Genomic DNA, 27287 nt, shown 5'->3' on the forward strand with positions numbered 1-27287 from the left:
ATCTTCCCCATCATCCCGCTCTGCAATGCCTTCTCATTTCTATTTTATGCCTTTTATCGGCACCGAATACCATGGCAGGGATGGAAACGGAATACCCCCATCAAATGATGGCTGGTCTTCTACCATCTAAACTATTGATGCGATGCTTCAAAATATTTTCAGTAAAGAACCATTGCGTTGTTTTGCATATGCGCAAAGGAACATGTATGCACACGCAATAGCTACTCGCAGATGTTCTCGATGTTAAACAGCTGAATTCAGTTGTAATTTAACATTAAATGGTCATTGCTTCTACACCATTCGATGGCGGCTGCCTTAGGATGTCACCAGCGAATGGTAAAAACACTACCATCACAAGAAAAACATTGATGGTGTTAAACACTGAAATGCAATGTCAATTCCTATACCATGGCCAATGCCTATAATAATCCAGGGGGTATATTTACTAAAGGTCGATTTTGATCGAATTAAATTCAACATCGATGTTGTGTTTCTTGGGCTAAATCACACATTGACTAACACAATTTGTTAAAAAAAAATTAGTAACTATGTGATTTATCCTCAAGAAACATATCGATGTTGATTGATTTTAAATAAATAAATAATCGACCTTTAATACATATTCCTCCCGATTTCTATTTGTAATATCAGTGCTGTAATACTCTTAGTAGAGCCTTGGCAGGACGCTTTCAATTACTCTATAAGTGTATTTAATGTGTTTTTCCGATTGTATAATTTTTGCACTATAGGAGGCTACCTGTCCAAACATAGAAGAAATTGCTGAAGCCAAACATTCTGAACAGTTTTTGGGATATTATTACTGTTGCCTTGTGATGTGTAAAGCAGCACTATACCAGGAGGGGGAAAACCCACACATCAAATGGTGCCTCTATTTATATATCTGTTGCCATAGTGCAATTTCATTATAATAAATTGGTACCTCCTTTTGGAAAAAAAAAATAGATTTGACATGTGGTTCACTCTAATATAGTTGTAATAAAAAAAGTTATAATAAAATCAGCCATGTAAAGAGCCTCTATAAATAGAGCCACGGGGTAAATGTAATATAATAGCCTGTGACTTGCAGGCATTGGTGGGAACCTGGCAAGTACATTTACCCTACAGTGTAAAGCCAGGTACACACTAGACGACATGTCATCCGATCCGGTGGATCGGACATATCGTCCAATGTGTACCGGCTATGCCGTTGACAATGCGCACTCCCGTGCCTTGTCAGTGGCATCGCCCGTCGGACCTGCATGCAGGTCCTACGGGCGATATCATAAACGGAAGGCCATGCTGCCGAATATGTATGCACTTGCTGATGCCGGGTCCCGTTGCGAACGAGATCATGCTGGGTGCACATCATTTAGTGTGTACCCAGCTTTAGATTGTATTTACAAGAATCACTTGCTCCATGTATATAGTGATTTATCATAGCTACAATTACAGAGGCTCTTTATATAGCTGAGTTTATTACAATTTCCTTGTGACAAGTTGTTATGATTGAGTCCCTGTATGCCAAGGTAGGACTTTAGTAGACACATCAAATAAAACTTATATTAAGTCACAGAAACTCATGTAGCAAATATGATACAGTTGACTTTATAAGGTTCAGTCAGTTTGAAATTTGATTGGACAAGCCTGGTTCAGCATAAATGCAAACTTTTGGTCAAACAGATCTCTAAATTATTGAAATTAATTTTTAGTTTGACCACAACGGTATGTATTTTAAGAATAGTTATTTGTAAACATTAATACAATATACACCAAACACCTGGTTTGTTAGAATATTTATTACCTGAAGGATAAAGCAACTTTAAATAGAAGAGTAAATAAATTGCCCTTTACTGCCAATATACAAGATGGCTTATTTGTGGCTAATACTGAGATATTTACTGTCAATTCAGTTCAATACAGTAGAGTTAAAGTTAATACTGACCACCATGGTGACAGATTTGGAGGAAGGGTATTACCCCAACCTGAGATTCTGCACATCTATAGAATGTAACTTTCTGCATCCTGAGTTTCCAATGTATACTTCCTGAGGTCCAGTCACACAGACTAATGCAAAGGGATCATATGGATTTCCTATTTATACCTGAAATGATAAACTTCAGGGGGTGTGGCAGCGTTTAAACAAATTCTTCCTTATCAAGAGTGTCAATGTGAAATAGAACAAAGCCATTTTCATATCCCTGGGAAAACTAGTACAAATGGATGACTAAAAACAGAACAAGCTGCATACTGAAACAGACTGAAGAAAACCTTTTCTGTGGATCTGTAACACCATGAAGCTTTGACTTAATGAACACTGATAAGCAGACAAAACACTACTGGGTACAAATTACCAACCTCAGGTATTACACAGCGAGATGAATATCTAGGCTGTCATTTCACAATTGTCTTCCACTTGCAATTTACTAGCTGATGTTAAAACATATTTAACACAACTTGTCATTTCAATTAAAAAACAACTGTAAAAGCAGGATACAACCCTATGGCCCCATGAGGTGGGTCAAATAATAGTAGAATCTACTTCCAAGAGGAGACTCAAACAGAAGCAAAAACAAGGCAATGTCTTGGAGACACACCCCTTCATGTCTCATTACCTAATGGCCTCTCTGCATAACAGGACCGGAGTAATGGGAATCTATAGGTGCAGTTACAGCTCTTGCTGAAGAACTCCTTACAAAGCATATGTGTGTCAGAGAAGGCCAGCTAGACTGTGTGCATATAGGGCAGTATAGTGGGTACAGAATGCACACAGTTCATTTGAGAATACATAATACAACAGAACATCTTATTGCATACATTTTTGGGCTCCAACAGCACCTTTACGGCATGATACATTTAATCCCTAAGGTGCTAGAAGCATGGCTTTCACATTGTCATCATAAGTCCCTATTGAGCAGCAGGAAGGAATTCCAATATTTATGATGGTCCGGATAGATGCCCAGCATGGTGTCACAGTGACAAGTCCAGGATCAGCAAAAAGGAGTCTAGACTTTTCAATACTGCTTAGACTTTTGGCAGATGTTACCTATATCATTATTATTATGTTTTTTAACTAAAGAAAATGTTTCTTGTCCTTTAAATGTGTTTTTCTAGTTGCAATATTCTAAGGAATCTGGGTTTGGTAGGGAGAGAGACATTCACAAACACAAAGGAAAAGGATGATGGGTTTAGCAGCAGAGTGCAGAGACAGACTCTGCTTTAAAATAGGAGTACAGACCTTCTCTGCAAACAATGCTAGAGCATAGAACTTATTTCTCTCTGGAAATGTGCGTCTTAGCATAGTACCATGTACAATTGCACTACAGTACCTTTTATGTTCCATTATATCTGTACACATCATTGTTTATACCTGTGTTGCATATTATATGTTCATGAGTAGAGCAATGATTGCTCAAAAAACAATGTAATGCATACAAGTGAACAATGACCTGTCAGTCTGCAGGAAGTACAGGCATTGTAGTATGTATTTGTCTGCATAGTACCAAGCAAGAACTTACAACTCATGCAGTGATGGGCGACCTTCAGCATTGACTGATTGAAAAGCATCATGGGAAAAATATAGTTCTGCAACAACTGAAGCACCCTCCTTGTATCATATATTATAGGTCTAGAGAATTACCGACGCTGCCTATTGTTAAGTTCATCCATGGCTATATCAATAGCACTATACATACAATATATGTGTAAATAATAATGAATGTATCTATGTGCATACCAATGCAATAAAAGCTTATTTACGAAGCAGGCTGCTCAGACCTGCCAGTGGATTATTTTGAATATATGATTAGGTAGAAGAGTTATAAGGGAGTTTGCAACTGGCATCATGAGGCAGTGTGAAAAAGTGCTCTGACAGGTATTATGTGGAGTAGATAGGATGCAAGGGGAAGTTAGTGTGAGGAAGGCTGTAAAACTGGACTCCTTATGTATCACTTCCCACTGGCCCCTTCCCAGCATTAATATCTTGCTTGGTCCTCTGGATACGATTAAATATCTCTTTGAACAGAGCTTTATATTCTGGTTGGCTCTGCTCCAGCCTCCGGTCTGCAGCCTCTAGCTGCAGCGTTAGTGCCCGCTCAGGCTCTATCTCCTCTGCAGGGAGGTCTCTGCTAGAACTGTCTCTCGACACTGGCCGAGAAGTCTGAACTCCAGCATGGCAAAGATTATCATCGTGCCTTCTGCATTTGGCCAACAGCTCCTCATATCGTTCCAGCAGTGCATGATACTGCTCATCCACTTCACGCAGGATGGACATGCCACGCCGCCTTGTGTTGTTGGCATGTAGTGTGTAATTTCCCTCGTGTCGGCTAGCAGCATCTCTGCCTACAATGTCGCTCAGCGCTGTGTCACTACAACTTTTCCTGACAGCTGAGTTTGGAGGGGTCTGACTCCTGCTTGCATCTCCTTCTCCATTTAATGGCTCTGGGTCATCCGTCTCTGGTGTTTTGTTGAGTGGTTCCAGCAATGCCTGAGAAAGGCTGTCCCCCTGGCCAAGCAGGTAACGCTTCACCTGTTGACATAGGAGTAAATCAATGAATCACTTAATACTGCACTATATAAGAACGAACAGATTGTCTCAGGCTGCTTAGAGTGCTGAGTTCATTTTCTCTTCCCAGAAAACAAATATAGTAAGTATGAATATTCGCTGATTATTTAACGATTAGACATACATCTGTGTGCTGTTTTCTTCTAGCAAACCATTTCCTCTGTAGACACTAGGCTAAATTGTACTGATAAGAGATTGCAGCTACTTCATAGATATCACTCTTCTGTTTTTGCTCAAACAAATTTCCTTGTTGTCATACAAAAATCTCATATATAGTTTCTGAATGCAGTAAAAGTAATTCCAAATACCTGGTTGAGAAACTAACCACCATCCCCCAATACCTGGCGCTAATAATAGTACAGTAATTCAATTATTAAAGCAGCAATACACCCAAAGAGCTTGTAAGGGCTCACATCAACAGCAATAAATGAAAACAAAAAATGGCGATGCGCTAATCAAAACGTGTAATATTCCCAATATGACAGAAACAAGAATTCAGGAGACCATCTGTTTAAATCAATACATTTTATATTATAAATATGTATACATCAATATCTAAAAACTAAGCATATATAACTTCTCATTAAAAATATATAACGCTGCTGACAAAACTTTTGCAGAGCAAGAGTAAAGCTGCATACACACGGGACGATATGAACGATAACGATATCATTCAACGTTATGTCGTTCATAACATTGACTTTTTTAATACGACCGACGAACGATGCGTGTTCCCGCATGGACGATGAAAGATATCTTTCATCCTCCATGCTGCCTGTCTAACTTGGACAATATTGTTGTTCTATTCGTTCATACTGATGTTGACCATTGGTGAAATCGTTAATAATGTTGAACGATATTGTTAATTGTTAACACTGAAAATTTCAAGGGAAATCGTTCAACTATATCGTTGTTCGTACAAGTCGTCCCGTCTGTACACAGCATTAGATATGGACAGCCTCAAACTCGGAAAAGAGAATATTAGTTACAATCAGTAGCAGACTGTTTCAAAATAACATCAATTTGTCAGTGATCTCACCACACAAAATAACATATTATGGAGTCCCGATAGTTAAGTGCTGGATGGATGAACAAGTCCTCCTATTACGCACATCTTGGGTTTTTACTCCTAGTTGTTTGGTGGAAGTATTTGAGCCTGTTCAAATACCTGGTTGCACAAACATTTAAAGAACACTCTAATGAACTCGATTCACCATATTGTTGAACACTGTATCAAAACGAAATTAGAAATGGAATCTGCAATCTGTTATTTTTTTTTAAATCTTTTTCATTGATCCATTTTTTTTATTGACTGCTCCTGCTTAAGGTGGTATCACATGGCTATTTAAGAATGGGGTGTTGTTTTAGACAGTAAACTATAGTGTTTTGTTGCTGCATACCTTTCCCATTTATTCCCTATAAAACCAGAAAGCTCCAGCTTCAGATCCCACATTTCCCATTAGATTTTAATGTGTCAGTATGAAAGTGTCATACAGCTTTTTTCTTGCTGGAAAACATACCAGTCTGAAATCACTATGTGATACCACCTTTATGTAAGTAGTAAAGCTTATAATAATAATAATAATAATTAAAAAAACATTGCATACATTCAACAATCTTCAACACTATTATCAGCCCATGACCAGTTTACACACATCCTCAAAAGCCTATTCAAAATTGTGTCTTGTAGGTAATTAGGGACCTGATTCAGAGCCGGACGCTCTGACAAGAGCGTTCGCTCTGAATCAGGGCCGTCCTACCTATTATTTGAGCGGCCTCCTGGCCACTCGCATAGCTGAGGGTGACCACCCACAGCTTATGCGAGCGGCCAAAAAGATGACCATCGCGACCATCGGGCTTGCGACGAGACCCTGCGGTAGGGTCTCGCTGCCGCAAGCCCGGGAGTGCTTTTGGCTCTATCAGAGCCAAAAGCACTCCCACTGACATCACTAGTGATGTCAGTGGGGCCGGCCCCAGACAGTAGGCGTTCCCATGGGAACGCCTCCGTCTGGGCAGCAACGCCCCCGGCACGCCCACCAAAGGGGGCGTGCTGTCACTCACCATCGACAGCACGCCCCCTTTGGTGCGAGACCTATAGCGACGGCTTGGCCGTTGCTATTCGGGTCTCGCGCATGCGCACGACGGAGCACCCTCCGTCGTGCGCATGCGCACTAGGGCACCATCGACCCGCTTGCGAGCGGGTCTGAATCAGGCCCTAGGTGTGCAGTGAGCCAGTTCTATTTCATGTCAGAAACTCATTAAAATAAAGAAGTCTTGTAAATAAAATGAAAACAGCTTTCCACATATTACATGTCATTGCATAGTAATCTACAATACTATCAATTCCACAGATTACTAACAGGCAAAGGGCTTTGCTGTGTATTGTCGACAATACCACTGTCGATAGTCATTATATAGACACCGTAATGTCGACAGGTATGACATGTTAACACCCACTTTTAAGCCTAACCCTAAAATCTCTATTATTGACAATTTATCTGTGTCAACATTTCATGTGTCGACTGCCAACTGATACAGTATGCACATGAATGCAGATCACTGAAGACTGAGGGCCTCATTCAGACCCGCTCGCTAGATGAGGACGCTCGCAGCTAAGTGACATCAAGGCAGGCGATTGCACGGCAAGGCATAAGCACGCCCACTATGTCTTGGCGTGCGATCACTTTGTGTATGCAGAAGCCCACCACCCTATCTTTAGCCGCCCATTAGCAAACGTCATTTCCAGGAAGTATATACAACCATCGGTACATCGGGTTCCATCGGAACTGACCGCACCGCTTGCGGTTGACTGTACCCTACCGCAAGCACTTCAGTGTATAATTCAACCAGGTGACGTGTACAATGACGCTGCCTGTTTATTATGCAAGCCTCTGAAACGGCGTCAAGTTGCTTATGCACGCCTACGTTCGCACCTCCACTCCCCCGTTTCCAGTGGCCTGTCGCGGTTACCACCCACAAACGGCTTGACCTGTCATTCATTCAGCTGGGCTGTCTCAGCTGGGCAAGCGATTGCTTACAGATCGCTCGGACTAGTTCGCGCACGCGCACTGCAATGCATACGCAATTGCATAACATTGGCTAGGAACGAGTGAGCGGCGACTTGTGAGAGGGTCTGAATCAGGCCCTGAGTCAGATGCAGATAGACTTTGTAAAAGCAGATTACTGAAGGCTGCATCCGATGCAGATGCACTTTGGAAACGCAGGTCACTGAAAGCTGTTGCAAAGACCTTGAAGCCACTCAGGAGATGGTCCACATAGGGCTCTCCCAGCGCCTATTGGCTGAGCAGGTCATATGAGTGCAGCTTTTGGAATCTGGGCCCTCATTCAGAGCCGTACGCTCTGAGCAGAGCGCACGCTCTGAATGAGGGCCGGCCTCCATGAAAATGGAGCGACCTTCTGGACGCTCGTATAGCTGTGGGTCACCACCCACAGGCTATACGAGCGTGCATTTTGATGGCCGCGATGGTCGAGACCATCGCGACCATCGAAATTGCGAGCCGGAGCCTGCGGTTGAGGTTTTCAACCGCAAGCTCCGGAGTGATTTTGGCTCTATCAGAGCCCAAATCACTCCCACTGACATCACTAGTGATGTCAGTGGGCCGGCTTTTGACGGGAGGCGTTCCCGTGGGAACGCCCCCGTCAGGGAGGCACGCCCCCGGCACGCCTACCAAAGGGGGCGTGCTGTCAATCAACATTGACAGCACGCCCCCTTTGATCGGACACAACGAGCGAAGGAAAGTCCTTCGCTCGTCGTGTCTGGCGCATGCGCACGACGGAGCTCCCTCCGTCGTGCGCATGCTCAGTGCAGACCATCGACCCACTTGCGAGCGGACAGCCGCTCGCGAGTGGGTCTGAATCAGGCCCCTGGTTGGCAGTTGTAGTCATGTGGGAAAATGTAAGATGGCCATGCTCATGCTTCGCCCCTGTGGGAACTGACAGGAGGATAAACGCCAGGCATACATGTTGCAGTGCCAGTCAGTGATGCCAGAAGTGACCAGGGAGGGCACGGATGGTAGTGACGTGGCACAACCAGACAGGCCTGGCGACAGAGGAGGAGTAGGGGGGAACATGTACTGGGCTACAAGCTTCTGACGGGCCCAGGCACAATCCTCCCCAGTAAAAGAAACTGACAGCTGAGCTGAGGTACCTAGCCTACACCGCAGCCACCACTGAGGCCCGGGACTTCGACAGTGAGTTTAATAGTTTTACTAGCTTCTGCCCAGACAGTGCTGGACTGTGAACTTTAAATAGCGATGAGCCGGGCGCGTGAGTTCATTGGTCACGCCACCCTACACAGTGCACTCTTCCCAGGCCTTGTGTCGGGTGCCTCTCTTCCACTGTCTTATAGATCTCGGCCCACAGCACTGCCCCCGCCGGGGCCCCTGGTCGCAGTGGTCGGCGCCATAGAGTTTGGGTGTCTGATGAGCGTGAGGGCCAGCAGGGAGGTGGTGCAGGAATTCCTCAGACGCGGCCACGATGAGTTGGACACCACCTCAATGTATGCGGCTGGGGAGTTTCAGTGGCTGCTTAGGGGACTCTGGCTCGGAGCAATAGGTGAGAGGAGCTGCTTTTTCAGGGTATGCCGCGGACCAAACCTTGTCTGGAGCAAGTGTCTGCCAATCAGGAGTCTGTGTGGGGGCATGGATGACGACTGAGGTGATGATTGGCAACTGATAACATTGGCCAGATGTCACCTGTCTCAGGGACAGTCCCTGCGTTTGTAGCCTTGTTCCTGTGTTTCTGTAGTGTCAACATAGTGATTGCTATACAGTATATGGGGAGCAATCCTCTCCTTATCCTCTGGCTATATAATGCTCACGGAGAGGTTTTGCATTCACCCAGAGAGGTTGTGATTTGAGGGCACTTTGCGGCATATAATTTGATTTGGGGCACAGTGTGGGATGGGGACCCCAAAAATATAAGTGTACCGGAACCCAAGATTTCTGTTGCAGGCCCTGCCGCCAGACCTGGTAGCTGGGGGTTACACCCTGATGCGTGACACCCACGATGTGTGCTCAGTGCCAGAGTCTTTGCTATCACCTGCATCATCTTTCTGATTATATCGCAAAGATGGTGAAGCTGGAAAAATGGTAGGGGAAGGGAGACCCACTGCAAGCATACAATTCTGGGTGCAGAGGCTGTGTGCACCACACACCCTGCACTCATTATAGATGCACCATTACCTCTGAATCCACACACCAGTGTTAAGGTCCCGAGCTAGTCATCTGTGCCTTATCCACATTTAATGATTCCAGGCCTCTCCCTGCCTAGTGACAACTCAGAATAATCAATGTAATCTAATGTGACATCAACACCCAACTACTCAGCTCACAAAGAAGTAAATTCTCAGAGTAAAACTTACTGGCGGTGTTGAGTCCTTTATTATACAAAACATTATCTCAGTGCAGACACTACTTATTCCTATCACCAGTTATGTGCACTCTGAATACCACAATAATATGGTGAATTCTCCCTCCATAATGTAAGACTGACCTGTTTCATTTGCTGTAATTCTTGTAGCTCACTCTCCAGTTCTTTTATGCGCAACCTGCAATTTTCCATCTCAAAGGCTCTTTGTTCCAGATCAGAATATTCCTGAACCACTGCCTGGTACTCTCGCTCTGCCCTCTCCTTCCGCTGGCGTTCCTGTGCCACCTGGGCTCGTAGAGCTATTACTGCACTTTGCAAACGGTCGTTTTCCCTCTGCAAAGGTCTCTGAGACAGGTCAAGGCAGGAAGCGTGCATGCTGAAAGTGTCATCATACCTGTGGGTAACAAAGACAGAACACCAACAACCTCTCTACAGTGCACAAGTGACATTACGGTATCTTATATATTCTATATAGATGATATGTAACGCAGATTTTACTGCCGTTGTATTTTTCATAGAAATAGTTATATCCCTAGTAGCCTATATTTCTGTCAATCTAAATTTTATATCTGTATTAATGGTATTTATTAGTATCACTGTCATTAATTATTCACACATTTTAAATGAAATAACATACACACTATTGTAATTATAAGGATACATCAAGTGATCTTAGGGCCTGATTCAGAGCCGGTCGCTATTTGCGCTCGCTCGTCCAGAAAATAGGGGTGGCTATTCAAATGAACTGTTCGCTGTTTGCGGTCTGTTCACGCCTCTAGGTCTGAACGAGCGAACAAAACTTGCGGTCGTTTTTTGGGAAACTACGCCCCCTGTCCGCTCACATTCACTACTATTTAATATCAGGTGGTTCTGCTCCTTTAAGTGATCACTGTTGTGCTGACTCTGCATATCTCTATGTCAATGAAACAGAGGACTTCATTCAGAGCCGGACGCTATTTGGGGTCGTTCGTTCTAAAAAAAGGGGTGGCTATTCAAATGAACCGTTCGCTCATTGTGGTCTGTTCACGCCTATAAGTCTGAACGAGCGAACAAAACTTGCTGTCGAAATTTTTAAAAAACCGCCCCCTGGCCACTCGCATCATACGTCATGTCCGCTATTTAATAGATTAATCGAGTACATCGAACAGGGTATGAACTGCTCGCTATTCTTGTGGTTGGTTTTTGCTACCACAATTTTGCGAGCAGTTCTGGCTATAAAATAACCCAGTGACGTGGTCAATGACGCTGCTGTTTTAAATATGCACACCCATAAAACGCCCATTTTGACCTTTAAGCACGCCTGCGATCGGATCTCCACTCCCCGTTTTCAAGCACCTTCCCCTGTTACCACCCACATACGCCTCATCCTGTCACTCAAATTAGCAGGCATTCGCTATTTTGCGAGCACGTGAATTTCGGCCGCACTGACTGGTTCGCGCATGCGTATAACGATCCGTACGCATGCGCAGTTGGGCAAACATCGCTCGGAGCGAACGAGCTGCCACTTACGAGTGGCTCTGAATCAGGCCCTTAGTTAGAAGCCCAGAATTCCACAATCACTTTAATATTCGTATAGTTTATAATAAGAGTTATAGAGGTGCTGACAATTACAAGAGCCATTTTATTAAAACAATTGTTTTAGGTCGAAGTTGATATAAACCTATTTGTACCTGATAGCATTTTACAGCCTCTATTAAACAGGGCTAACTTGCTGGCACTGGGAAAGTTGTGAATATGTATACCAGTTACCTGCCTAGGGAGAGACGGAGGAGGAAGCGCAAGACATCCCTACAAGGTTAGGTATTATATAAATATTGTATGTCTATTATGCTTTCCTAACAAGTACACAAATGACAAGCAGTTTTTAAGACATTTTATAACCTATTTCTCATATTAGACTGTCCAGTAAAAAAAGGAAAAGCCAATTTAATCCCTTAACCAACACTGCTGTACTACACTGACTACCTGCTACACACTCAGATTCATGCACTCACCTGTTGTACACTTCACGTACACAGGGAAATGTGTGGATAGTACGGCGTCTTTCTCTCTTTTCCCTTCGGACTCGTACCTTTTCCAGACCATGCAGCTCTTCAACCTGTTTCTGAAGGTCTTCTACCTGTTTCTGTAAACCATCTATAGTGTCCGTTAGGCTGGAAATGGATGTAAATCACAATGTTTAAAAGAAAAATCTTTTTCCTCCTCTCTTTCTAACCAATTTGCCCATTATTGCTTTTTGTGTTTTATACCACCCACTAATAGAAATGTACAGGTCCCATACCCAATAACAGCACCCTTAGGAGTTACTCAGTCCTGCTGATGTTTTGATACATAACTAGCTCAGCTGACAGATGGGATTATTTTGATAGCAAACTGCGTTCAGAGAGTCAGTCAGAGATGGTTAGACACTGACAGCCGTACCGGTGAGTAACTCCTGAACATTCAAGAGGTCTGGTGGTTCTACTGCAGATACTTATTTGGGAAATGTAAAGTTTTTGGTAGGAATTCTTCTTCGAAGTTCAACCTTTTCACTGTCTTATCTTTTTTAAAATATCCTCTACTACATTATGATTTTTTTTCCCTCCTCACCTTTCTATCTTTTGCCGACCTGCCTTGCTTTCTTGCACTAGTCGTAAGTTGGTGACTTCCAAATCTCGTGCAACAGTGTCTAGTTGCTCATACACCTTGGCATGCTGCTCGTTCACCTGACGGAGCATCTCTAGCTGTTTACTCAGGTACTGAAGAGACAGAAAGTATTCAAACATCAAGTTCCATCACATTCTCAAAATTCCTGGTTTATTTGTTGTAGACGGTGATCATTTTAGTCATTCAATAACACTATATACCATTGTGAACTGACCATTAAGATACCTCCTGTCTGACTTACCAACTTTTATCTCACATGTGGATGCCTCTATCTGGCTGCTTATAAGACTAGAAATACTCCCTTTGTGCTCACACTGAACAGATCAGATTAAGAACAATGCTTGCAATGGCTGAAATTGTAATCCTAATATCTGCTATTTACAAGTGCTACAACTGAACAGTGTGGGAATAATATTGAGTGGTCAGGTGACCACTCAATATTATTTGCACTCCACATGTCAATTATCTGCACTCCACATGTCTCTGCCCGTAAGAGATTACACACTAAGGGACATATTTAAATCTACATATTATACTTGTATGTTCTAAATGGGACACTTGTTCCTGATTTAGTACATCAGTCTTTCATTTTTGGTTTTACAATAATAATACTATAGGTGTTTGCTCATTTCAAATCATATTGGCAGTCAATAATATATGGAATTGAAAAAAAACAGAAGCTCAGTAGGTGTTTCTCTGTGCAATTTTCAGCATAAAAAGTAGAATATGTAAAAAAAAAACCCTTCCTACAGATACATTTCGTGTTAAGCTGCTGTCTCCACAGGATAGTCACGGATACTGTACACGTTGGAGATGAGGGGAAAAGAAAGTACTCTCATTGCTTGCACAACTGTTCTATGTTTTAGACCAGCATTTCCCAAACTGCGCACCCTGGCACCCTCTGCGTGGCTACTTTCTCCAGGCCTCCACAGCATGGCCAGACAGAGTTGGGTCCCAACAGTGGGGAACAGCATGCAGATTCCCCTCTCTTCCCCTCAGTAGGGATGGACATCTAAACCCAGCATCGAATGGTTGCCGGCCTTCTGACATCAAATCCAACGATACAATGGCAACTAGCTATCGCATCGCAACCATTCGATGGTATAACCATAACGATGGTTATACTTTGCACATGCGCAGAAGCAGTTATATCTTCGTGCATGCGCACTTTGGCTGTGCTGCGGACACCACTTCCAGGTATCAGCAGCTGAAATAAACAGCCAGCCATCAGATGGGCATCTGCATCCAATGGCTAGCAACCATCCAATTCCCGCTATTCGATGGAAAAAGTACTTCCATCGAATCGGAAACATCGATGGTTGCTAACCATGGGCTTCCAATGTGCATCCTGTCGAAGCTGAATAATTGGCTGAGACAAGTTCAGTTTAAAATTTAATCGCGCCATCTTGCGAATGGCCGCAAGACTCCATTTTGGAAATGAGATCGCAAGACACCATTTTTGTGGTCAGCATCAATTCAAGTTATAACTCAGGAGCTAAGAACAGATGGCAATGTTTTTGTTAACCTACCAAGGGCAACTGGAAAAACAAGCTTTCTGAGTAAAAAGTAAATAAGAAGAGACAATGGGTATTTTTACATACAAATTGGGAATCCCTGGATGCAGATAAAGTATAGTTGTGGCAATTGTAATATAATATCTACACAATTGGATTTGTCTGAATCCTAGACAGAATGGCCCCAAATTCCACAGCTTGAGATGGTAATACATTTGCACTTCACACAAGAGTCTGTGAGAACAAAAGAGGTTTTGTTTTCCTTTGAACACACAACAGGTGGGGGCCTGCTGACAGAGGGCATGTAGAACTACAACCCTCAGCCATCCACACTGCTGGATGTTCACTTCGTGTATGAGAAATTATGCACTTAAATCTCACCCATTAATAACTAGCGTCCTTATATCAAACCCCGAATACTCACACACTACATATTCGCACACAAGGTTCCATTAGCATCAAATTGTATGATTCAAGTTGGTTAAGTTAGTTTAAATGCTAAGAAATAGAGGTTTTTGATATCTAAGGTATTATACATGATAAGCAAGGTGTGTTTGGTTTCGTTCTGATGCGTACGCTTTTTACAGAATCCCGGTGTTATCGGTGGAGAGATCGCATCATGCAAACTCAAGTTACGGATCGCAGACCTTACAAGCAACAAAATGTTTAGTTGATGGAATGTTACAGGAGGCGTTACCAGAAAGACTCCGGCTGTTAGAGGCAGGGAAAGTCTATTTGAAACAACCTGTTAAATGTGTCGTTACATATGCTTCTCCTCTGGGAACCAATGAGATCAGCAGGAAGTTCCCCCTTTGTCCTGTTTCAGTCTGGGGGGGAATAAATACATGTGTCCGAACACTGGTTTGCCAGTTCATGCTGAATTTTGGGTGAACTGAGGATATCTAGTCAGAAGTCTATCTCTGGGTCCAGAGGCGCAGCGTATGTATAACCGTACTTGGGTCTGTATTATTTCCTTTTACGCCTAACTTGTGTATGTATAGACTGCGTGTAACTGACTGTACTTTTACCTGAATAATACTTGTGCGTTGGAACAACAGATTCCACTCCTGTCTTTATTTGCAGTCATACTGCGTACGCAATTAGCGTTGTGTTTAGAGGTTTATAGGCAGGTTTTGTCTTAGAGGTTCTAGGCAGGTGAATCTTAGAGGTTTATAGGCAGGAATGTATTAAAAGGTTTATTGACAAATTCAACAATCCGTACCCCTCAGTGGGCGCCAGTACGGCACACTGAGGGATACGGATGCACCTCACCTCCTTTAATACAGATAAATTAGTGTAACACTATTGATTAATTTATCACAGTTATCAATTTCTGTTCATTATTGCTATATATGTGAGATGTTTAAATTTTTTGACTGGTCTAATTGATGTTTTGGGATATTAAATTTATTACTTTTTGATATGCTTTGAATATGTGATTCTTTTCAGCCAGGTCTCAAGCACATTTTTTCTTCTGCTGCTTTAATATATACTTCAATTATGTGTTTTTTTTTTACTAATATTAATTATTATTATTATTATTATATTGTTCTACATTTTACTAGCACTTGGTTCTTTTTGCTAGTAATTATGTGATAACAGCCTAATACAGAAATCTCCTGCAGAAGGCTAATTGGCCCTGCAGACCACAGTCCCATTATTATCAATGGAGACTACGCCCTGATCCCTAAGTACCAAACTCCAAAAAGCTGCACTTTTTAGAGTTTGACCCCATTGGCACCTACGGATGCTGCGAAAAATGTCTTAGACACTAAGGGTGCCATGAACCGAGAAATTCTTAGCAACCACTGTTCTAGACAATCAGGACAAAAAAAACTTTTTGGAGCAACTTACTATGGACACTCTTACGGTGCATACACACGGTCAGACTTGCTAGATCAATGATGAAAGATTTTACCAACGATCTCATTAACGATGAACGATTTCTGACAGTATTTAAATGAATGAAATCGTCCAAATCTGACTGCAAACACAGTCGATTTCAGATATCGTTATCTGACATGCAGGGACGTGCATCGTTCGTTGATGCAGGTCAATCATGTCAACGATATGAACAATGTAATGATTTTTACAATCGTTATCGTTCATATCTTCCAGAAAATCTGACTGTGTGTATGCACCATTACTATTACAGAGAATTCTAAAAGCTATATAGCCCATTCATATCCTATAAGTATTATTCTATTGTTTACTTTTTATACATATGTTTTGGTCTTCTGTGAACCTTTTACATGTGGTGACCTATCCTCAATATAATATAATAATATAGACTAATGCTGGATACATACTAGACGACTTGCAAATGATGCGATGGTCGTCTAGATTTCCCATAACTCCTGGACAAACAATCTAGTGCATACACACTGCGCAATCTTCCAAACGATATATCATGCATCGTTTGGTGGTTAGATCGTTAACTATATAATGTTAACATATCGCCTGGTCGTCCGGTAGAGCGTAACAATTGCGGGAAATCATTAATGAGATTGTCAGATTGAGATGCATCTAGGGAAGACCTGAAGATGTGACGGACGCCGCTGCGTACACACTTGACGATTTGAGCGATTTGTTGTTCTGATGCGTCAGAATCGGCCAAATCGTTCAAAATATTATCTAGTGTTACGGGGCTTTAGATTATTTTACAGGTTTACCTTTTGGTCAATTAGACATATCAATCAGATTCACTCCGTTTCATTAATGCCTTATTTTTCCTACTTGCCTACTCTCCCAGAAGATCTGTAATGTATGGTGCAGATTGCTAGGTTGGGAAAACCTAGAATCGGGCAACAAATCTTCAAATTGTTCAGTTGTGGTTTTCTGATTGCTGATGTATGGGGGCCTTTACTCAGAGGTTCCCAAACTCGGTCCTCAAGGCACCCTAAAGCTGGCCACACATCTAAAGATTATCTGTCCAACCAGCCAACTAGTTGATTGGTTGGAATGAAAATCTGGTAACGTATGGGAGTTACTGACAATCAGCAATTTGCTCCCAAACAGTAGCGGCTCCAGGGACGGGCAAGCCGGTCCTTCGCCCGGAGCGTTACTGTTTCCGGAGGGCGCAGGAAACGCCCACCTCCCTCCCAGCGCTATAGGACATATTTAAGCTCAGGGGAGGGAGCGGAGGAGGGAAGGGGCGGCAACACAGGACGGCGCTGGGCGCAGCACAGCCTAGCGCCGGCCCTGCTCCCAAACGCTGGAAAATGGACAAAAACTGTTGTTTGAACAAATAGTTTACCGTCCATGACAATGAAGCTGCATACACACGTAAAGATTATCCGTCCAACCATCCAACTAGTTGATTGGTTGGAATGAAAATCTGGTAAGGTATGAAGCAAATAACAATCAGCAATTTGCCCCCAAATGCCGGAAAATGGACAAAAACTGTTGTTTGCAGAAATTGTTTAGATCAAACATTTAACAAACTTGTCTGACGACCATTCTCATCTGTTTTCTGGCATTTAGGAGCAAATTGCTGATCATCAGTTACTCCCATACCAGTCCAGGTTTTTAAAATATCTATGTTGACCACAGATGACTCAATTAGTACCTCAGTCAATTTGATTTAACCACCTCTGCTCAACCATGGATATCTCTAAAATCTGAACTGTTGGGGAGCCTTGAAGACCGTGTGTTGGAACCTCTGGTGTAAGTATATTTTGGTGTCATTAAAGGGCATTTTTAAAAATATACCTGACACTTGCACCCGCAATCCTAAACACACCTGTCCCATCCACACAGCCCCCAAAAATACCTATTCCACAAACAGGGGCGTAGGGAGGGAAGTTCCAGTGGAGCGCAAGCTCCAGGCGCCGCACCTCTAACTGGCAGCTGTCTAAACTGACAGCTTGCCGGGTACCAGCATCAGAGGCACTTCCGTCTTGTGCCTTCCCCATTGCAATGTGAACGCTGGACTCTGAAGTGATCAGAGGCTAAGGAAGCCTCCGATCGCTTCAGAGGCCTGTGTTCCCAGTGATGCAGTGCGTGGGTGATGTCAAGACGTCACCCGCACGCTGAGGAGCCTGCGCGGCCGCGTCTGCTGTACCTAGTTAGATCCAGTCAGCGTGGCAGCATGGACGACGGCCGCAATGGATCAGGTAAGTACTGGGGGGGCTCTACTTTAAAGGGGCAGAACTACAGGGGCACTACTTTAAATGGCAGAACTGCAGGGGCACTACTTTAAGGGGCACAACTACAGGGGGCACTGCATATGGGCACCACTACAGGGGGCACTGCATATGGGCACCACTAGAGGGGGCACTGCATGAGGGCACCACTACAGTGGGCACTGCATGAGGGCACCACTACAGGAGGCACCGCATAAGGGCACCACTACAGGGGGCAATGCATATGGTCACAATTACAGAGGGCCCTGCATAAGGGGTACAACTACAAGAGTGATACGGAAGGAGGATGGAAAGCTGGGGCAGGAGGATGGAGAGACAGGGGGAAGAAGGCGGAATATATTTAGCCCTCCATGCCCCACTTTGATGCTGCCCCATATCTTTATTTTTACTTCTCTTTACTTTAATCCCATATGGACCCGCCTCCTCCTTGAAACCTTCCAGGGGGCGGGGGCACCATAGCACGCACGTGCTCCGGGCGCCATGGCTACACGCTACACCTCTGCCCACAAACATTGACATCTTCACTAGCTGTGGAGCTTGCTAAAAATAGATTACACCAACTAATTTTTTGTGAGGTAAAAAATGTCCCTTGAAGCACACATTTCATAAGCCAACAGTAGTTTGGTATGTTATAAGAATGAATTTATGCACAATAACAGAATCTCCCTTATGTTCCTAGATAGGATAGCAAATAGTACTAGTTAATGCTCTGCTGTTAAGGTACCTCAATCTCTTGCACCTGCTCCTCATTGTTAAGGTACATTTGCTGCAGAGATATTTCTAGCTCCTTGTTGCGCTCCAAGAGGGTCTTCCCCAGTTCTGCTGCCAAATGCAAATCTGCGCGGTAAAAAAATAAGATTTAAAAGTGCAAAAGTTGTACAGTATTACCGTGAGTGGAAAATAAAGAGTGATTCTGCTGGTACTGTTTTATTTTGCTCTGATATAAACAGAAAAAAACCCATTCAGCAAGAGAGTTGAAAGCAAATTACCACTGCTATACAATCTATAAACTAGTAGATTTGGAAAAATATGTATTAACATGAATTTATTCTTAATCTTCTTCCATATTGGCCCCCCATTTATCAACAAAGACAAATACCAGCGGAATTTTTTGTTTAGTATCACTGAGATACAAATGAATAATACACTGGTATTTATCAATACTTTTACCCCTCCAGCGAGGTCCCGCAAAGTCCAGCGAAGTCCTCCTCCTCTGCGAGGTCCTTCACTGGGCTGCTAATGCCTAGCGCTGCCAGTGATGAGGCTCCAGTGTTATACGCGTGCGCGACTGTCTGTCTGTCTGCGCATGTGCATGACATGGGGACCTGGCAGTGCCTAGAAGGCTTCGTTGAGGACGGAAAGCGACACGTCCATCTAAAAGAGGGCGAGAGCGATGCTGTGACAAACAGAAGTAATCTTACATTACCGCTGTTTATTAAATCCAGAAAGGGTGGCATAACCCTTTTAGCTAGCACCAAAGGGGTTATGCTTCGTTGGTAAATGGGGGCCATTGTTTCTCTTTGTTTCCAGTCAGTTAACCCATATATCAACTCTTTCATTTATTGTTCGGAAAATTACAAAAAAAAACCACTGGTGCTGAGGTAATATAAGGATATGTAAATATAAGCAGGGAGACCAAAGCTACAGCAGCCTGCTGGGCTCATGAAAAACAGTTTATGTTGGCAGTAAACATATGAGTGATATTTAACATTCACTACTATTTAATATCAGGTGGTTCTGCTCCTTTAAGTGATCACTGTTGTGCTGCATATCTCTATGTCAATGAAACAGAGTCTTATGGTGCATACACACGGTCAGATTTTTCATCAGATTTGAACGATATTTTAAAAATCGTTCAAATCTGATGAAAAAATCTTTCATGTGTACAAGCATGAACGATGCGCGTTCACGTTTGTTAGAGAACGATATCTGACATCTGACATGTTTGCAGTCAGATTTGTCAGATATCGTTCTTTTGGTGCATACACACGATCAGATTTTTCCTTCAGATATGAACGATAACGATTTAAAAATCGTTCAGTCGTTCATATCTGAAGGAAAATCGTTCATATCTGACATGCCTGAACGATGGACGATCAACGATGCGCGTTCCCGTTTGTCAGATAACGATATCTGACATCTGATGGGTTTGCAGTCAGACTTGGACGATTCCATTCATTTTAATGCAGTCAAAAATCGTTCAATCGTTCAAATCGTTGAGTAAATCGTTAGCAAAATCGTTCAAATCGTTTGAAAATAAAAAAAAAAAGTAAAAATCGTTCAAACGATATCGTTCAAAAGAAAAATCTGACCGTGTGTATGCTCCATTAAGCTGCATACACACACAACGATTTTGTTACCAACGATTTTATGAACGATTTTCTGTCAGATTATCTGTCAGATTTTTTAAAGTGTAATGAACGATTTTTTTGAACTACAAACTATTTTTGCATATTCCCTTAATGAAAATCGTTGAGTTGACAAGTCTGACTGAACTACAAACGTGAACGTGCATGAACGATTATCGTTCATTGTTTTGGAGCATACACACGGTCAGATTTTTCTTTTGAACGATTTTGCTAACGATTTACTCAACGATTTGAACGATATCTGAAGAAAAAGAATGATATCTGACAAATCTGACTACAAACATGTCAGATGTCAGATATCGTTCTCTAACAAACGTGAACGCGCATCGTCCATGCTTGTACACATGAACGATTTTTTCATCAGATTTGAACGATTTTTAAAATAGTTATCGTTCAAATCTGATGAAAAATCTGACCATGTGTATGCACCATAATAGACTCAGAAAGTGAACGATTCTTTTCAAACGATTATCGTTAAATGATATTGTTTAACGATAATCGTTCAAAAAATCGTTGTGTGTGTATGCAGCTTTAAGCATGCTTTACTAGTGCAGTGGAGGGTCACACATACAAATCTTCACCACATACATTAAACACAGAGAAAGAGGCAGTTTTGTCTGTTTATTCACCAACAAAAAGACACAATACATCTCTTATCACGCTCTATCAGTGTGCTGTGCTATGAGCTCATCCTGGAATATATAATCTGTGCCTTTATGTTCTGATTTGGCAATCGATGGCTACCCAGCTGTTATCAGCTGCATCTTGCATTTATGTGTGAGATAAGGTACAGGCTTGCATGTGCAATTATGCATTAAACATAATTAACAAGATTAACAATTGTTTGAGACACCATGCTTCAAGCACATAGATGGCCCCTGAAAGTACAGGTCTTCAGGTTTTTTTGTTTTTTTTTTATAATCCTTACATTTAACCATATCTCTAACCTTTTTTTCTTACCGGTTTGTGTTTCTAAAGTAATTTATAGATACCCAACTTGCATGGCTTTCAAGCAGATCTACCATGTAACTAAATATATTATACACTAAACCTATAATTTGTATTATTGCAAGTGTTGTAGTTCTGATTGATGCACAATTTGTATCATTAATAATGGGTTATGTAATTCTGCAGTTATGTGTGCATGTACTGTACATATATGGAACACAAAACATCTACTTATATAAATTAGAAGTGTCCCTTTTTTGTCATATTAAGTTTTTGCATCTGGAACAAACACCTGAATTTTGAATGCTTTGGGGCTGATTCTGAGTGGGGGCCATCTAAAACAGAGCAAGTTCTACCGCTTTTCCACCGAAATTCCGTGTCTGACCCGAAGTTGGAACAGAGTTCCAACCTGGATCAGATCTGGAATTTCCCCGGCGCCGACCCAGGATATTCCTGAGTTGGCGCCGTTCACACCAGAGCCGGGTCTGCATTGACCCAGCTTTTCCGGCGTTGAAATGGACGCTTGGAGATGACGTCATCTCCAAGTGCCACTGAAGCCGGACCAATCGGCCGGCATGTGGCGCACTCCAGGCAATCGTGCCCCAGAGCGCGCCGTTCACACTGCAGTGTTTCACGGGTTATTCCCGTGTTAAACCCTGCAACTTACCTGGGTTGGATTGCTGGATCACTCAACCCGGCAACCCAACCCTTTCCTCTTTTACACCAAGGAGCTACCCGGGTTAACCCAGCAATAACCCGGGTTTTAGCTCTGGTGTAAAAGGGGTATAGCTTTGTACACCTCCCAACATGACCCATTCCAGGAGGGACAAAATGCTCTGTTCAGGACTTCCCTCTTAAATTTATAGTTGCCATCAGCTGTGTTGAACTAGTTAAGTTATAAGAAAAGTGTTTCAACACAGTTGATGGCAATCATAAATTAAGAGAGAAGGCCAAGAACAGAGCATTTTGTCCTCCTGGAATGGGTCATGTTGGGAGGTATGCTTTGCACCTTGGTAAAACCATGCTGCACTACAGGTGAGGCAGATACAAAATGTGCAGAGAGATTTACATTTGAGAGTGGTGTGTCCAAATTCAAATCTATATTGCAGTGTAAAAATAGGTCAATATTTGTGAGCTACATGCAAAAGTAGGTATGGCCATCGATGGTCACCCTCCATGGTTGCATTGGTGATTACCGTCGATGACAATAAAGCTGCATACACACGTAAAGATTATCTGTCCAACCATCCAACTAGTTGATTGGTTGGAATGAAAATCTGGTAAGGTATGAAAGCAAATGACAATCAGCAATTTGCTCCGAAATGCCGGAAAATGGACAAAAACTGTTGTTTGCACAAATTGTTTATATCAAACATTTAACAAACTTGTCTAACGACCATTATCATCTGTTTTCTGGCATTTAGGAGCAAATTGCTGATCATCAGTTACTCCCATACGCTACCAGATTTTCAGTCCAACCAATCAACTAGTTGGATAGAAAATCTTTACGTGTGTATGCAGCTTAAAACACCTATGGTGAACCATCGGTGGTATGCACCCCTCGAGGGACACCGCTGCTGGGGGGGGGAGGGATGGCACAGCGGGCCACAGGCTAGGTAGAATAGGGAATGTGGGTTAGCAGGCCGCCGGGGCTAAGCTCTGTGTCGATGGAAATAAAAAAGTAACAGGTCCTAATCTGCCATTTTTGGCCGAGAACCATTGGATCCCAATTTCACTAAGGGTGCATACACACCTGTACGATATCGGCCCGATTTGGCCGATGTAGCCAAATCGGAATGACAAATCGGGCATATCGTGCAGTGTGTATGCCCAATTTGCGCATACCCGCGGTCGCATGCGATATCGTGCGATTGGCTGTACTGCACAGTCAATCATACGATATCGCATGTGAGCCTGTACAAGTTAATGAAGGATGGAACAGTGATTGTTCTGTCTTTCATTACATCTTTCAAGTGTGTACCGGCAATCATGCGATGTAGAGGGTGGAGACCAATCGCCCTGAACATCGGCACGATTGCCGGTCGTTTAGGTGTGTACCCAGCCTTAGTCCCAGAACATAATAAAGAGAATACACACTACTCAATCTTTCGGACGACAGCATAATATAACATTAAGGGGTTTGCATCAAATTAATAATTTATCTTTTACACTATGTGCGGTCGTGCATACACACTACAGAATCTGTACCACATTGTTCATCGTGTTGTCCCATCTGATGTGCAGCAGAGCAGATGGGACGATGCAATGAACGACGGCCGAGAGCAACTACTTGGCGTACACACTATATGATGAGTACAACATACTGTTCCGATGTAGAGTGCGAGTACCCATTTTGGAATAGTCAAAATTTCTCATAACAAACCAGCTTGCCCCATTTGAGCTAGTAAGATAATAATGTAACAATTCACTAGACCAGTAGTGTAAAATATACCTCTTACCTTGCTCCAGATCATGCTGATCATACCAGGGCTCATCCTCCTCACTGTGGAACTCCTCCATCCTTCCTGCTCCCAGCATTTGTCCCGCCAGATAACGCAGCAGTTTGTATATATGCAATAATACTTTAGATGTTAGCTACATAAATAATGGGATAACTGTAAGGGGGGTAGGAAATGAGGGTGAATGCTTCAATACAGCATATAAAATCTCTTAAATCTTTTCCTTAGGATAAACAACCTAATATAACACTTTTCCTGGTCTTATTTATAATGATGTGATTTGTTATACATCTGATTATTTATTCAGGATCCTTATTCCTAACCCCTGTATTTCCAATCCCAGGCTGACATCACTCAATCCCACAGGCCTTCTGTTACTGTGTAAATGCTACCAATACAGCCTGAGTCAGTGACTAGAACGCTATCAGTACTGAGAATAGGACCTATGATAGTGGCTGCCCCTCACCATGGATACTACCACAGAAGCGGCCACTACAGCTGATGGAGCAGCTACTAGCCCTCCCCGGGCACCACGTACTATTGTCTCACATGCAGATCCTGTGCGGGGCGGTGTGATGCCCTCTTCTACTCTCGTCACCCGTAGCTATTCCCCAGTCACTGCGATCTCCACCGCTGCTATTAGCTATGCCCGTCCCTGACAGCCCCACTGCTCCCGCCGCCTCTCAGGATCTCAGACCCCCCCGGTATTCCCAATCCCGGTTCCTGTATCCCCGGCTCCCTGTAGCATCCCGTCACATCCCTGGGCCTGGACCGGCTGAGCTCCGCCCTCCCATCCTAGCTGATGTCTACTCTAGTCTCTCCAGCCCCAACTGATTGGAGGCCCCGTCCCCTCCTTCCCCGCACCATCCGGGGCTCCTGAATACGCACTCCACCATTACTTGTATATAGCAACTCATCCTGGTTATACTATACTTGGCACATATATATGTCACATGCACTACGCATGTAATCCCATTCCCGAGGAATACACACATGTACACTGTACGGATACATATCATATGACATAGGCTGCGGGAGGGGCCTAGTAGCTGTGGGCGGTGCGTATGGCGGTGACTGAGGCAGCGGCCGGTGAGGGACCAGCAGCAGCAGTCCGGGTGACGCAGGAGAAGGGCGTGGCCTGGCAGCTGAGGGCGGAGCCTATTGCGGTGACTGTGTTCAGGCAGCAGCCGATGAGTGACATGCAGCAGCAGCAGCCCTGAGCAGCAGTCCGGGTGACGCAGGAGAAGGGCGGGGCTGTTACGCTCATTCCCTGACGGATCCGGCTCCCCGGTTGCTGCAGGCGGATTGCACAGGGAACCTCCGGACCGGGCCGTGTGTAGGCGGAGCCTCTAGCTCGGGCCGGTACCGGGATGGGGAACACCGACACCAAGCTGAACTTCAGAAAAGCAGTCATTCAGCTGACAACAAAAACACAGGTACCGGGGGAGGGGCGACCTGAGTCCACACCTTCAGCTATACTGGCTGCACATTACAGGTGTCTATTATACCGTATGTAACATATGGGAGACACTGATGCGAAACTCATATTTACACACATGCATGATACTATGATCTATCTGTATATAATTATTATTCTTTATATGCCGTATATAAATTATACATACTTTGTACAGATGTATTACATTGTGTACTGCATGTACTGTAATATATGAGCAGCATTTTATTAAGAGTTTTCCTGTAACATATTACAGTAAATGCTGGATCACACAAATGGTTCTCAGATAAAAAGGTCACTACTCACCTAAAGTTGCAAGTTCAGGCAATATTTATTTTAGCCTTCACAGTTTAGACAAGTCTTATGCTTATTTATATTACTTTCTCAAAATATTTAATATACTGTATTCCTGTTTGAGGATATCATTATAAGAATTATGGCAAATAAAAGGTAGTGGTATTGAGTGACATCAGAAAAAAACACTGGCAATGGAGTGTGTGCATATTGTGCAATGATATTATATATTGTATATTCTATACTAAATATGCACATTTAAGGATAGGGTAGCAGGACTCTCCTTGAAGTATTTACTTGTTGCAAGTATTGGCATGACCTGTGTATTTATTGCTCTATGATGGGAAATGTATTGCAATCAGAATAATCACAGTATAATGTATTTACTGTAGTTGCAGCCTTATTAATGAGTAGAACTGCCATATACAGTGGAATAAATTCTGACATGACACATGCCAGCAGGCATCTAATTACATCATTGCAAACTTTTTAACACTTTTACTGATAAGTAGTCTTATGCCATATACAATACAGTACGTTTTAGTTCAGGATATGTTTTATACAGCTGATTACAACACTTGATTATGCCCCCCCCATAATCCTTATTGTAATCAACGGTTATAATCTGACTTGTTTCTTTATTTTACACTTACTCCATCCACCCGATTAAGGAAGGGGGAAGGAATTTACCTTCCTCATTGCACCTGACTCACTGTGAAGGAGAGAGGCCTGTAGAACAAGTTTCATGAGAAGGCTCCCTACAGCTGAAAGATCTTACCTTGTGTCCACTGTCACAATAAAGGCCTCAGAGGTCAAATCTCACTTTCATTTATAGTTTAAGCAAGTTTCACCCTCTTCTCATACCTGCATTTGTAGATCGCCCATGTGATTTTGTACCTGGTCTACAGCAGACAAAGGGAGGCATGCTCTTTTCGGCCTGTATGTTCAGCCACTGCACACATCTATCACCTCCACCTTTGTTTACACACCTAGAATACTAAGCTGCTCAACAGCTGCAGATCTCGGATACAGAGTGTGTGTGTAATGCTAAAAGCTGCACTCGCTCTTCATTCTGCCCTTTACGCTGTCCTTTTATTCATCTTTATTCGTTTATTTATGTACATTATCTGAAAGCTTCCATCATACCACCTTCTCTATGAGATATATATATATATATATATATATATATATATAATATAATATTATAAAAATGTTCCTGGTAAGCAATGGGGGATGCAGTCAGGAAGCCGACAGTCAAAATGCCGACTGTGCAATCCCGACGGGACTAAGAATAGGCATCGAAATCCCGACGCCTATCATTATCCCTACTCCGGAAGCCCGAAGGGTGCAGACAGCCGCTGGGGGGGAGGGTTAGGTTAAGGGCTCCCAGGGGGGGGACTTAGTGTTACTTACCTTTTAATCCCCTGTCGGGATCTTCACTGCTTTGGGGTATAGATCAATCCCTACCTTACCTTGAAATCTTTGTCATGTTCCTCAAACCATT

The 27287-nt window shown here is 43.1% G+C and overlaps 2 protein-coding genes across 2 annotated transcripts in view; one reads left to right on the forward strand and one right to left on the reverse strand.

The window, feature by feature from the left end:
* Window positions 1-1781: 1781 nt before the first annotated feature.
* CDR2L (cerebellar degeneration related protein 2 like) lies at window positions 1782-25106 on the reverse strand. Its single transcript, XM_088482593.1, has 6 exons — window positions 24034-25106; window positions 18982-19094; window positions 12542-12690; window positions 11947-12105; window positions 10076-10346; window positions 1782-4525 (listed from the first exon to the last, which is right to left on the reverse strand). Exons 1-6 carry the CDS (start codon window positions 24110-24112, stop codon window positions 3938-3940), a joined length of 1359 nt encoding a protein of 452 aa, XP_088338719.1. The 5' UTR covers window positions 24113-25106; the 3' UTR covers window positions 1782-3937.
* A 32-nt stretch (window positions 25107-25138) lies between these two features.
* Window positions 25139-27287, forward strand: part of HID1 (HID1 domain containing) — a 64442-nt gene continuing 62293 nt past the window's right edge. The window contains exon 1 of the mRNA XM_088482591.1: window positions 25139-25469. Coding sequence (XP_088338717.1) covers window positions 25404-25469 — 66 coding nt within the window. The 5' untranslated portion in view covers window positions 25139-25403. The remainder of the gene's footprint in view (window positions 25470-27287) is intronic.

Source organism: Taudactylus pleione, unplaced genomic scaffold, assembly GCF_031769625.1.
Source record: "Taudactylus pleione unplaced genomic scaffold, aTauple2 ptg000290l, whole genome shotgun sequence".
NCBI classification, from domain to species: Eukaryota; Metazoa; Chordata; class Amphibia; order Anura; family Myobatrachidae; genus Taudactylus; species Taudactylus pleione.